The following is a 14,174-nucleotide window of genomic DNA, read 5'->3' as shown; positions in this document are numbered from 1 at the left end:
ATGTAAGCTGTGTTTTATAAAACAATATCTTAAATAGTTGGGATGCATATATTTGGCGTTATCACTTAATTAGGAAGCGAAAGACAAACTTCTGAGGATGGCTCTGAATCTGACAGTTAATTTATAGTGTTTCTGATTTAGTAGCTCAATAGTTGACATCCTGGAAACTTTTCCAATTTCGTATAAAATTTGATCCTTTAGTATCTCTCAAGTCCTTTCATAGCAAAACAAACAATTAAAAAATCCAATTAAATCCCTTTTTGCGTATTTAACTGATTCCAGTATAATTGAACAAAGTGATCAGCGGTGATGCTAAGAGACATGCGCAACCATACCTGCCATTAACGTTACTACTCTTTCTTATCAAACTTATTAATCTTTAATATATTAGAAATATTTTAACTTACGCATAACATAACTATCCACACTTGGAATAAAATATCTGCAAACTTGAACTAGAAGAAACAGAAATCACCTCGCGGCGAACTAGTAAACGAGGTTTTCTCGAGCTTTGTGCATTTACACGTTGTTATTTTTGAAGCATAGTACAAGGTTATTGTAACTGTTGAGTCTGTGAATAAAATTCATAAATGAGAAAATTCAAATTAGAGCTAATGAGCAGCACTTTGGTGAAAAGCTGTTTATTACACTGTACAAGATGATTCTATCTTACTCGTCGGTATAGGTAAGATCCTAAAATGTGACTACTCAAATGAAAGAAGCCGTAACGGCTCTCTGATTGGCTATGGACTATATCGAGCCCCTTTACAACTTGTTTGAAAGCATTTAACAAAGTGAGTTGTTTTTTCAGTATAACTCGAATGTTCTTGGGAGGAACGCATATTGTCCACAAATTCCTGATAAACATCAATCCCCGGACTCGTAACGGCTCTCCGATTGGCTACGGACTATATCGAGCCCCTTTACGACTTGTTTGAAAGCATTTAACAAAGTGAGATGTTTTTTATAACTCGAACGTTGTTGGGAGGAACGCATATTGTGCACAAATTCCTGATAAACATCAATCCCCGGTCTCGTGAGTGTACATGTGTCTCCTCAAGTCCACTTTACGCATGAAAGACACTCCACAGTCATCACACGAGAATGGCTTGAACCCTTTGTGCTTCCTGCAGTGTGTTATCAGATTAGACGACTGGCTGAAAGACTTGCCACAGAAGCTGCACTGGTGCGGTTTCTCGCCCGTGTGAATGTACGTGTGTTTTTTCATGTCAGATTTCTGGTGGAATCTCTTGCCGCAGAAGTGGCACTCGAAGGGGCGCGTGTCCGAATGGATCAGCATGTGCGTGGAAAGTGTTGACGAACGCTTGAAGCTTTTACCGCACGCTTTGCACTGGAAGGGCTTCTTACTCGAGTGCACGATCATATGCTGCTTCAAACTGATGGAATTGTTGAAGACTTTATCGCAGATCTCACAGTTATACAGCTGTTTTGTTACCGAACGAATTTTGCGGTCATTTCCTACCACGACCTCTTTAGCGACTCCACTACTGACATAATTTTCTTGTTGGCCATTCTCTTTTTGAAACTTTTCATCTGTTTGAGTCTTTCTCTTACTAACAGTTCCTCCTTGCGGCATCAGAACATTGTAGAATTGATACGCCCCCTGGGAACCCCCTAGGGGAACCCCTGGGGCATTACTTTGAAGGCGCCTCATTTCTGCCCACTGTTGCATCCAGCGCGTAAATGACTCGGGTCCCCCGGGGGTCTGTTGAAGGCAATTCCAGAGGGGGAGGGCTGGTGTCTTCCATAATTGCCGTTGCTGATCTTTAAAGGTGGAAAACGCTGGCGAAAACCGTAGCCCTGAGTCCAGAATTAAACCTTCAGTAACAATGGAATGAGAAAAGAATGTTAAAAATAGTTTACGAGGATAAAGACTCTTTTAGTCTTATTTACGTATATATTTATAGTTCTTTCTCTTTAATGATATGTATTTTTGGTCACTTAATGTTTGTTACACAATTTTTATTTGAGGGCCACTAGTTATTCAGTTGAAGTACTGTCCCGTGTTACCCTCTTTAAGTAAAGTTGATTGATTGATTGAAAGAGGACACTCTCTTTTCTTCCAACAAACTGTAAGATAGAATTTTAATCAAAATTCATTTATTGTGTAAGTTACAGCAGAAAAACAAATCAGTAATTCTCTGATTAACTTGACAAAGAATATTATTTCTGCCAAGTTATTTCTGTCATGTTTAAAATTTTTTGGAAAAAAAAAATAAACGAGTCTAGTGAGGCCGTGTTTGATTGAGCAGGCAAGCAAAAATTGTGTATTTAAGGTTTATCTTTAAAAACGAAAAATAGTATGATATTTAGTATTGCATAAGATAGATTAGTGTAGCTGTTTTACGAAATTCAGCTTGCACGTTACATTAAACCGTAGTAAGCTCGAGTGGTCTTGTGCTTTTCGTTATTTGTGTCAGTCTTCTGTTGGCTGTCAGTTTCCGCAGTCTGTCGGATTAAGTATTCTGTTACCATGGTTACAGAAGGGTATCTTACCAGTCGAATAAAAAGGCAGCCTGTTGTCCGGCTGGAAACTGTTCCCATCCTTCCTATGTTTGTCTGAACCAGATTCCTCATTGGTGATTTTCCTATCCTCATCCTCCGCATGCTCACTGGTTTCACTTTCATCTGAAGCAAAAAAAGAATTCAATATTTCAAGCTTTAAGTGTCCCAACGCAGAACGCTCTTCCAACCATTTACGGTGGAACCGGTTCCACATGAAATGGATAAATGTGTTAGTTTCTAAAGAAACTGTGGTGCTTCGCAGGTGGAGAATAGAAACTAACGGAAGTTTGGTTTAACTCGAATCTCTTTACAGTGGCAAAATTAATTTACCTTTAGTTAGGACAGCTCTGTTGATAAACCAAACATTCGTTTCCATATGAAATGGCTTACGTATGACGTAAGGTGGCCTTGTTTCGAGCAGTTACCGAGGAGACGTGGAGTCTACTCTCGTTCGACACGGCAAGCTTCCATTTTATGTGAGGTGTATGTCGAAAGTCATCTTACATAATTTACTGTGAAATATTCAGTCGCTTGTACTAGGACATTCCTGGCTTTGAAAAAAGAACCAGGCTAGTTTTAGCGTCTTCTTTGACAGATTAAACAAACTTTCAGGTTCTTGAATAGATTCCCCATATTTAAACTAACAAAAAACGTAAATTGAAGTAGCGATCTGATACAAACACAATAAACTGTAGTTCACGGATCTATTTTCCTTTTTCAAAAAAGTTTCAATTGGCTTAAATTAAACTAGCTCACAATACAAATGCAAAGTAGACCACTTTGAATTTCGTAATTGTTACGAAGAAACCTGACTTTCCGGTGAAATTGAATGAATGATTCATGCACGTCCATGCTAAAACTCGTCATTTTTGCTAAATTTAGTACGACAATAAAATATGGACCCCGTATTTCCGACTTACTCGGTGGGATATCATCAATTTAGATACCTCGATGCAGACTGCGCTACAAGACTAGTTTAATAGCTGATGAAGATGATGTCTCTCATCTCCAGGCAGGAGCTTAAACCCGCATGGTCTTAATCGTGTCTTGCACTTTATTTCCGAGTCATTACCCTCTCTATCAAAAGAAATTTCAAAAGGAAAAAAAAAATTGAAAACCAAGCAAGGACTAAATGATAACTTTTTTTATGACAGCCCATGTATTCACCAGTTTTTATAACACTGGAGTCTCGCCCACTCGGCAGGTAGCACTTAACCTCAACAAGGTGATGTCAAGATAATTTCCTTTACAACTATGTTGGATTTCAAATCTTCTCCGGTCTTGTCATAAAACGCAGCGAAATATGGCTCTATGGTGAAAACCGTGTCGGGATAGCTGTGGGAACTATTGTCATGGCGTTCATTTTCAGCCCAGTTTGACGAGTTGCATCTCAAATCAATCGTATTTGGAAATATGCTCTCGAAAAAGGTATATAAACAGTTGTTTATGGAGAGCGCAGATCTAATTAATGGATCCGGCTCAATCGTACTTTAGTTAATATCTTTGCTTAGGACATTTTAAAATGTTTGAGTTATTGAACACTACGGCTGGCTACAAGAATCTCCGGAGCCGAGTTAGAAACCAAATGGATAATATAACTTGTTTGACGTTATTGGAAATATGGAATTTTATTTCATGGCGAAAGGTTTTATTTCAAAAATTAAGGGCACAAAAAATCCATAACAGACAAAAATAAAGAAGTAACTCTGATGTCTCTAGCTTTCGCTTAGCAATCGTATGTCCCCAAATTGGAGAATTATTTCGTTGTTACCTACTTGGCAGGAAGAACAGTAGGAATTTCTTTCTTTGCAGGTTTCGAGAGAGCTGACGGGAACCAAGTGACAAATCGGAGCTAAGTGGAAAACGCCGAGTGGTAAAGTACTTACCGTTTAATGTTCTTTTCCGAAAGAAAACAGTTTAACTTTTAAAGTTTTGCTTTTAAATTGGATTGTTATGCTTTGAACCAAGTCGCAAAGACAGCTAAGTAAACTGCAAATCTTCGACGGTTAAGTAACTCTGACTTTTCATGTGGGCCAAGCAACAAAATCCATATTTACACTACTGGAAAGAGAACTTTAAATTAGTAAAATGGTCAAATTTGAGATTCTTGTTTTTAAAATAACCAAGTCAAAGTTCTTATAAGCCTAAGAATTTGACCAACGTTGGTACGTACAGAAACGGAAAGCTTTGCCCGTCTCCGCTGCTTCTGTAAAATTTATGGACATGATGGAACTTCATTTCGCTATTTTAAAAGACAAGAGCTTCAAACTTGGCCTTTTTACAAATTTAAAGGTGTTCCATTTAGCAGTGTGTCTTCATCAAAACCTAAACTGATTAGCATGATAAAGGCCGTTAATGTGTTGTCTTGTCATACAAAAGTCCCAGTGTAAAAATTGCAAATTTCAGAAGTTGCAGAGCTTTTTTTAGTTCGAATATCAACAAGTTGTGAGAGATCTCCGGTCTAGAGTCCATTCAACTTTAATACGCTTTCTCAAGTGTATCGAGGTGTTAATATTAAAGTTAATAAGCCCAGACGGTAGTTAATTTATTCTGAAAGTATGGTTGTTTAACTCTCTTGGTAACTTGTCACAGTTTGTCAAAACCGACCTGATTAAAAATTATTGGAACAACTTCCGGGCTTTCTTGTACCTCAGTAATTTAAGATTGTTATTTTCAATAAGAGAAACACGACTTAAGACTTTCACCTTTACATTTACATTCTTTTGAACCTGGAAACTGGGCACTCATTACATTAACTGATTCATTCTTTCAAAGTGTAAATAAAAAGAAACAGCATACCGTGTATTCCTCCGGTTTTTCCAAATCTATCATTGATTTCCAGCTTTGAATGAATGCTCGGCTTTATGAGGAAAGATTTAGGCATTGCTAAGCTGCCCTACCTAAACCAGACTCAAACTAACACAATAATGCGTCGTCTTATGATCCAAAAATGGCAGGGTGTGGTCGGATGGAAACACCCGTCACATTCTGAAAGGATATTACATAAATATGCTTTGTTCTGATTGGACAGAACGATAACTGGCAACAAGCGCGATATTTTCTGGAGACATGAGAAAAGCTGTTTATTGGGTAAGATCCAAAATGAAACTTAATACGACCTAAACAAGTTAACAGTCTTTACAAATAACATAAATAAACGGATTCTTGGTTTCATATATATATTTTTTGGCCCATAAGATATTGTAAGCCCTCTAAAAAATGTAGTTGGCACTATGTTGAATATGGAATACCGATCGAAAATAGTCTGAATTGCATACAATTGATTCTGGCCTCTAGTCCCTTCTTATTCGTTTTAATGTAATGAATGTCACAGCGGAAGTTTTAGAAATGCCATACGCAATCAATACAGTGCAGCACTAATAATTGAATGCGCTAACGATGATTTTGCGAATTCTAGATCTATACTTAGAAAAGGAATCTGGTCTCAGATGGCTTCCGTGACCGCCATAATACAAGTTCAACTAATTTCCATTAATACACGGGTTTTCTAAACTGTCGGTTTATTTCAAAAGCTAGCTGAAGGCAACTTGATCTCTTACGGCGGTTTTCAGTCACGGTTGATTTTTGAAGTCCCTTAGCACTCTGCGATGTGTTAAATTCGGGCGTAGACCTCTTCAATAAAACACCTTTTACAGGTCTTTAGCAGAAAAAAGCAAAAAGAAATTACTTGCTGCAATAGAAAAGCTCTTACATCAGGAAGCAAAAAAGACCCCGAAAAATGCATGTTTTGTGTGCAAATCAAGTTATTAATTAAGGTACTTGTTGTGTTTTTGCTCCACGCGAGCCGTTGTAAGTTCTCCAACCGTGCTTAAATGGCGTTTTCAGACTTGGCGGAATGTTATAAGTCTACTGACATATTTTATTTATTTACGTATATATCGAAGGTGAATCAATTTTATCTTGGACTCGATATGTTTATACGTCTTGCTGATTCAGAGCAGAACTTTCGATCAGTTTCCCAACTTTAATTAATACTTTTGTTTCGTTTTTGGATAGCTGCTGTTTATATTTTGTTTTAAAATAAAACTAAAATTACTTAATTAACTGCTTAAGAAACTGAAAAAAAAAAAAACATTTTGGGGAAAGATATGCGAATAATTTCCGAGAAATATGATAATTATCTCTTGTTGTTGATTCGTTTTTTCTCCAAAAAAATAATTGAAAACATTGCAGCCACACTTCTGCAAAAATCGTCCCGTCATATCATCACCTAAACCGTCGTGATTATATCTCGAAATTTCAAATCAGCTTCAATAAGTTGACTTCTTTAGATTTTTCATGATTTGTTGGAAGGTTTTCAAACTTTGCCTGCTGCTGAAATCAAGACAGGTGTTGTTAAGTGAATGAAACTTTAGGCCTTGTTTGTCTGCGAATTCACACATGCAGCGAATCATTTAAAAGTTCAGGAAAAATCTTACAACGCCTTAAATTTTGACTTGGTCCGAAACACAACTGAAGCCTTTTAAATTATTTCTATTCTTCAAAGCCAAGTGAAGCTGAGAAAGTTATTAGTGTCGCTAGGGCGTGACTTCGAGCATGATTAGATTGCTTACAAAGGATTTGTTTTGACCACAATTTTGAAGGCTTGAAGCAGGAATTTCGTTCTCGTTTCAGGGTAAAGCTAGAAATATAATCAGAGAGATTCTAGCAAATAGAAGAGAGTCCACTTTAGTATCTCATCACTGGAAATCTCACCGTAAATATTAAATCCGTTGTCACTATTGTATAGACTAGAAGAATAATCATTAATTTTGTATTAGTTGATTTTCTTTCCTTTAGGCTGCATGAAAATTACCCTTCAGTTGCAAGCCTTTGACGATTATCATGAAAAAATGCCTTCAAATTTCTGAGGCCGTTGCAACGATATTAGCGTGAAATCATTCATCTAGTTAAGAATACCGATTTGTTAAGCTAATGCAAGAAAATCAGATAGCTCTTTGGAAATCTAAGGGAAACATAAACGATTGAAACTGATAAAAGCATTGCCATGCTCCAGCATGGCAACTAGCCAATATTTTGAACTATCATGAACTGTTACAGCAAAAAACTACAGATTCACGGATAAACAACGGGTCATTTCTTTGCATTAGCATGAATTTAGCAAAGGCTTGCAAAATTGTAAATTCTCCATTTTCAACAACTGTTCAGGAAAACCGAATTGAGTTGGCTGCACGTGACTTCGTGCCCATAACGAGGGCAATTTGCAGCGAACGTTTTTACCTCACAAGATCGAGTGGATTGAAAGACAAGTAGAAAGCCTTCGGATGTATAGTGATCTCGTAAATTAACCAAAAACCCACTTCTTCATTTCTAAAATATATTTGGACGACTTCTCTTTCGGTAGCCATGCATAATAAGAGCTGATAACTTAGAAGAAGAGCCAATCACGAAGAACTGTTGCCCATCATATACTGTTAGGTGTAAACATTAAATATCATATCGGACTCAGGGAGAAATGATAAGTTATTTTGAACCTTAAATGGCTCTCTGCGGGCTTGAGTCAAATATACTAAATTTGATTCACATCTTTTTAGCGTAGTAATGTTCCATACAAAGCATTTTCTTGAGAAACCATGCGTACAAATCATGATAAAAGGTGCTCATCTCGCGAATTTTAAGAGATACTTTTGCAAAATAAATTCTAGCTGATTTAAGCAATGGACCTTGCATTTCATTGCGTTTGCTGTAAAACAGAGTACTCCGACGGGCAGTAAATGGTGTGTCTTAAACGCTTTCACGTATGTTTAGCAGTTTTATAAGGTGTACCAAGAATTTAACATATTAGCACTTGAAGCATATGTCATTCGGCTATATGGCTGCTAGTCACCATTTCGCAAGATGTCGTAAGCGTATAAACTCAAACTCGTCAGAACTTGAAATTGTTCAATTTTAAGGCTGTTTATCGCCCAAGAACTTATCATTTTGTATCATTTGTAAGACATTTGACACCCATATTGCTTGTCTTGGCGTAGGAGTACAAACTAAGTGATAAGACCATGAATGGGTGCACGATTGATTTATTTGGCAGCCGTTACGACGGAAACACTGAAGACAGCGTGTTCTCTTGGCTGATAAATTGTGAGGGAAGTCGGCGATGGACTAGCATCCGAAAAACGCAGTAGGAGTAACTGATACTTGAAGAGACTTTTACGGCTTCAGAAATTGGAAACAAGCGGCCGAAGAGCTAAAGAGACTTTGCTGACAAAATAAACACTGTTTTTTTTTAAAATATATACAGCACAGTTGTAAGCCGACTCCAATTTAAAGAGACCTTTAAACGGCCACCTTCAGTGAAATAAAACATCAATGGCTTCTGTACAGTCACCATTTTTGCCGTATCAACCACCAACTGGTAGTTCCCGTGTTCATATGGAGTATACTCTTTAAAGGATGATATTAGAAAATCAATCCAAATTATAGCTACGCTCTTTTTTTTCCTTCTATCCAGACCTTGGTAAACTATCACTGTTTGAGGTTATTAAGAGAAACATTCTGAGCCTACAAAAACTGATTTTTGCACAGCATTCGATAAATTTCCATTCCAATTTTTGGCTTTATACAGAGTTGTGGTTTCATTCATCCAGCAAGCTACGTGGTCAGTCATGCCACCTTAAGGGTTTAGTTGCGAAAACAGCATTTTCTTTTCTCCTTCTTATCCTTAAGGCAAACTGATTGTTTCGTTAATAAAACTCACTCTCCGAACTTTTTTTTTTTGACCAATCGAGGAAACGACGCTGTTATAAAAAAGATACGGCAAAGAATATTTCAGAGCCTAAACGCTCGAAATATATAAAGCCCTTCTTTATTGGTATAATATAATCGAAAGAAAATACCATAGCTTCAATCTCTTTTGTTTGTGGTAATGTTTCAACCTCGCTTGTTATGTAGCAAACTACAAAGTTACAATGGACTATGACTGACACTAAACCTGGTTATAACAAGGCATTGTAATGACATTTTAAAGTTCCTAGTAACAGCAGGTCTTTCTTGCCCCTCCTCGTTGGCATCTTATGTTCTTTGAGATGTTTGTTTGTTAAATTGGAATCAAAGTTGAACTACAGCTAACCTTAGTAAAGAGCTGAGATATTAATAGCAACAAAAAGTGTTACGCGTGCACTCTAGGAAATCTGTAGGAAATTTATACCAACATCCGAGCCATTATATTTTCTTGTCGCAAACGAACAGTCACCTATTGCCAAGATTTTGTTTTCTTTTTTTTTAACTGAAGAGATTTTGATATATTTCATGTTATATTACTGTCACGTTCGGTCAATATTTTGAACAAGTTATGATATATTTTGCAACGTATGGCTTCCGTGCCAGTCCCAGTAAGCGGAACGTTCTTTATAATTTAAAACAATGCCTCTAATTTAGATCTCCAGTTATTATGGCGCAATATATTAGTTTATTTAACGCCGAGCAGTCTGGCCAAGATTTAAATTACCAAAGGTATGACATTACCTTGTTATTCGTTTTGTATCCAATTTTCATATACTGGCTTTCTTCCCAATCCTTAAGTAGCGTTGTTTTAAATGACACAATTATTTTAATTTCTTTCTTTCACGAATAAACATCCGCAGTGTTAAGAAAATTTGGCTTCTAACTCAAGTTTATCTTCTGCCAATCCAATGTTATTTCTGGCTTGGCTTGAGCATGGAAAAGAAAAGAGAAATTGAAATTCCCAGTGTAAAGTATGATCTAGACTGATGTTCAGAGAACATTCATGATTGTCGCCTAAGGTGTTGTTCACAAGAGTGCGCTCTAGATTCAAACAAGGCAAAGAAATCTAAGACTACTTATCACAGATTTAGATCTCCTCTGCGTTGAATTAAAAAGAGAATTCCAAAACAGAAACTAAATATAAACAAAATCATTGCGAGTGCAGAACCAGGTGTGGCACGGTAATGGATCTGAAGTTGTGTAATGCCTTAAAAAATGATACCTTCCCAGTCTTTGAGCAGGTTGTCTAATTATGTAAAATGAATATTTTTCCAGCTGCTCAAGTGCCCAAGTTTACGGTCCTGGAGAATGTTCATAAAATCATAGAGTGAACGTTGCACAATAAGCTCAAACTCTTCACTCTTCAAAAAGGCAATGGTAATAGCCTTGTCTTACTAGACTTAAAAACTCTGCTTTACAATTATAGATTCACAAATAAATAATATTCACACAGGCTCTGTTTAGCTTAATGAATTTTAAAAGCGCATGGGGAAACCCATGCTGGAATCCGATTTAGGCATGATGGTTCAAACATTTTATTGAACGCGCAAATCAGTTTTTAATTCAATGAAAATAGTGATTTCCACACGGATTGAATATTGAAACATCCAGTTGCGAGCTTTACTTTGATATGATTATAGCTATGAGCGTTTTAATACAAATTAGGACTAATACAGCCGTAATACAGGGTAGCCTGAGCCATGGAAATGTGAACAAAACGCCCAACTTTACATAAAATCTACAATTGCCACCAGCAATGAACAAACAGGAAATTTTGGCTCTAAAATCAAATGAAGAGTTTCCAAGGTGTTTTTTTCCCTAGATTCTTAAATAAATAAACTAAAATCTTCCATGAAAACATTAAGATGGAAATCAACTGAAAAGAATCTATAACTTTCGCTTGCTTTTTCAAAACGGGGTAAATTTGCCAGGTTTAATTCAATGCCCCGTTTGGTTAAGTTTGAAATTGTAATTAACGCTCTGTAGTTTTCGCTCAACTGTATTTTGTTTTAGGGAACTGAAAGATCAGTAGAATAAAATAACAAATCTAAAATATATATGTAAAAACAAAAGCAAAATCTGATGTGGTGGATTTACCTTCGGAGTCCATTTCGCTGCTGGAAACACCTGGCGAATCACTGCCATCTTTAGAAATTTCTTGTGGGGAGATCGTGGCATCCTCGTCAATTTTTGTCGAAAGAAATTCCGAGGTTTCATTGATCAACGCAGAGAAGTTTTGTTTTCCTAAAACACCAGACAAAACAAAATAGGCACATTATTAAAACCTATAACTTTAAATTCTAAAGGTACGGAAAATCAATCAAATTATGGATCACAATCGTAGAGAAAGGATTTTGAAAATGGTCTCTCTTCGACGGGCTGCGTGTGGCACGGATGTACACAAAAGCTCTTCTGATGAGATGGGAATATGAAATCTTTGACGCGTAACGTTGAACGGGTACCAGGTATCAGTTAACTGGGAAATGCGCAGACCATAACAAAGAGTCGAGCCCTGAAAATCACAACCAGTTATTTACCTTGCTCCGTTCTTGTCCCAACACCCTGTGGAGAGACATCACTGGACACTGCAGCAGGCTTCGTGCGCACGAGAAAAGCTCTTGGCATTTTGATTTTCCTTCGTTTTCTACTTTTCTGCCGGATAAATATGGCAATAGAGCTGATTTCTGTGGGTTTAAACTGGCGTCTGTAGATGGCAGGTCTCCGATACGAAAAACACCGATTCTGTTTATCAAGTTAAAGAACTTTTGCGCGTGGAAATTATGTAAGATTGGAGCTCGGAGCTTCAGCTGGCAGCCGTAAAGACAGGTGCTAGGAGCTTGCGAACTGTCCAAGATTTACTGCGGTTTTTATCTGAGCCCACCTACTTATTAAGTATGCGCTTGTAAAGCTTGCAAATTGAGTTGCCATTTACTTATAAAAGCGCACCGTCACCGTTGATGACACCCGTACCCAGGTTTTTTTGCGGGGGCTCGAAAGTTTACGCCCAGCTGGTGGGTTTTCACCAAGGACACGGCGTAGAGGGAAATTTAGACTTCCGCTGAATTCAGTTCTAAACAAAGCTTGCTTGTTTTTGCTTCACTATAATAAGCTCTTGCGCGAGAGTCTTTGTTGTGCAAATCATGGCAAAAAATGGCGTCTTTAATTATTAATTAAACGGCACTCGTAAAATGGTAAACGAAACCACGAAGTGGACGTGGGTGATTATTTCGGCGTCAAAATGTTTACTTTTGAGTTGGGCTATGTTCCACGTTTGAGATAAAACTTTGGAACAGATTAAGCTTAAACCTAAATTGCTTTATTGCATTCGTCCTTTTTGAAGGGCCTGTCCCCAGTCCACAAACGCGATTTAGTTGGTTTTCTTCGTGTACCACTTTGTTAAAGAAGGACTATGGCAATATCTGGGTTAACTCAGTTGTCAATAACAGTGCATATTGCTAAGAGCGTGGTTAAATCCTTCAGCTGAGAGGAAGCGACATTTGTAAACCAATCAAAATGAATCTCACGTTCACTTTCCTTTTCTTGCTCCTCACTCAAATGCTGTCACGTATTTTGCGGAATGAAAATTCTTCCTGTTGATATTGCAATCGAATTCCTGGGTGAAATTGGATTCGAGTCACGTCCCGTTCAAACGCCACTCCGCATCTGTCAATCCCATAGCCGAGTCCTTAGCCATGTTATGCCGCCCTAACTATTTAAAAGAGACATTTAGATTTGTACGCGAGTACGAGATTTAAGCTGCACAAGTACACGGCTTCTCATCATATCTAAGAGTACGCATACATTGTCCCACCAGTCTTGTTTCTAGAGGCCCCCTATCTCCTGTTACGCAACAGGAAAAGAAAAGGGAGACGGTTCTTGGAAGGCGACCGTTGTAAAATTTCAAAGCCGTTCCTAATCCCGTATCGCATTTAAATGTAAAGGTATCTAATAAAAAAGTTAAGAACGCATGACGCTGCAAGACTGACAGATTTGGAGTGACGTTAAATATGAGGATAAAATGCCACGAATTCAAAGAATTCAACTATTCAAATGAACCTGTTTAATGGCAAAATCCGTTACCTGACGGTGCTTCTTGTTTTCACAACAATTCATCAAAGGAAATACAGGATTTATTTTCTTCAATTATATTTTAGGTGTTCCTGGCAGTGAAAGATACAATATATTGGCATTATAAAAGTTTCTAAATAGAATCCACATTTATTGGAGTCACATTTATGCCGGAATTTAACTCCAAATTTCTTCGTTTTCAGAAGACAATACCTAGTTATTCCTGGAAGATTTCACAAATCTCAATCATACCCGCTGAGTTTCAATGACAGTGTAAATCTTACGTTTTAAGCGGCTAGTCCACGTTATCACGTAAATATATTGGAGAGTAACCTTAGTATGGAAATATCAGTTTTCCCCAATTATTCTCCAGTCGTTATAGTCCCTCCCCTCCCCCTCCCCCCACTCTAGACTGCAGAAATATTACATCGTAAAGTATTATTAAACTTAAACTTAAACTTAAACTAATCAGTTCTTTTGAACGACAGTTTAAAAAAATTTAAGCTTTTTGTCATTTCAGATGTCAGTAAACAAAATTTCACTGAAAACCCTCGTTGCCTCGTTCAGCGAGATGGACTGTTTTCCCTTACAATTGGACAAAATTTCACTTTCTAAGCTGACTCATTTTCCTATTTGCCAGCTGTTGGTTAAAAATACCCGATTGTCTTATTTTGCGACTCAGATTCATAAAGTCGAGATTGGACCAAACGCAAAGAGGAAAATCCAGTGCACACATACATGACAGGAAGTGTTACAACAACATAACTTCAGCTTTCTATACTTAATTTTATTTGTTTGTTTTTGGCAGTGTTTTTAGGATGTTTACTTACGTTAAGTAC

The 14,174-nt window shown here is 37.3% G+C and overlaps 1 protein-coding gene across 2 annotated transcripts; it reads right to left on the bottom strand.

The window, feature by feature from the left end:
• Positions 1 to 811: 811 nt before the first annotated feature.
• LOC146486946 (uncharacterized) lies at positions 812 to 12,317 on the bottom strand. Of its 2 annotated transcripts, XM_085090766.1 has the most exons (4): positions 11,805 to 12,317; positions 11,365 to 11,511; positions 2,518 to 2,649; positions 812 to 1,839 (listed from the first exon to the last, which is right to left on the bottom strand). In XM_085090766.1, the coding sequence occupies exons 1-4, from the start codon at positions 11,890 to 11,892 to the stop codon at positions 1,022 to 1,024; spliced, it is 1,185 nt and encodes a 394-aa protein (XP_084946892.1). In that variant the 5' UTR covers positions 11,893 to 12,317; the 3' UTR covers positions 812 to 1,021. The 2 variants fall into 2 exon arrangements, with proteins under 2 accessions (XP_084946892.1, XP_084946900.1); XM_085090774.1 differs by lacking the exons at positions 11,365 to 11,511; positions 11,805 to 12,317 and adding an exon at positions 5,326 to 5,483.
• Positions 12,318 to 14,174: the final 1,857 nt, after the last annotated feature.

Source organism: Pavona decussata, unplaced genomic scaffold (genome assembly GCF_977016875.1).
Source record: "Pavona decussata unplaced genomic scaffold, jaPavDecu1.1 SCAFFOLD_19, whole genome shotgun sequence".
NCBI classification, from domain to species: domain Eukaryota; kingdom Metazoa; phylum Cnidaria; class Anthozoa; order Scleractinia; family Agariciidae; genus Pavona; species Pavona decussata.
This window is presented reverse-complemented; position numbering and strand designations above follow the sequence as displayed.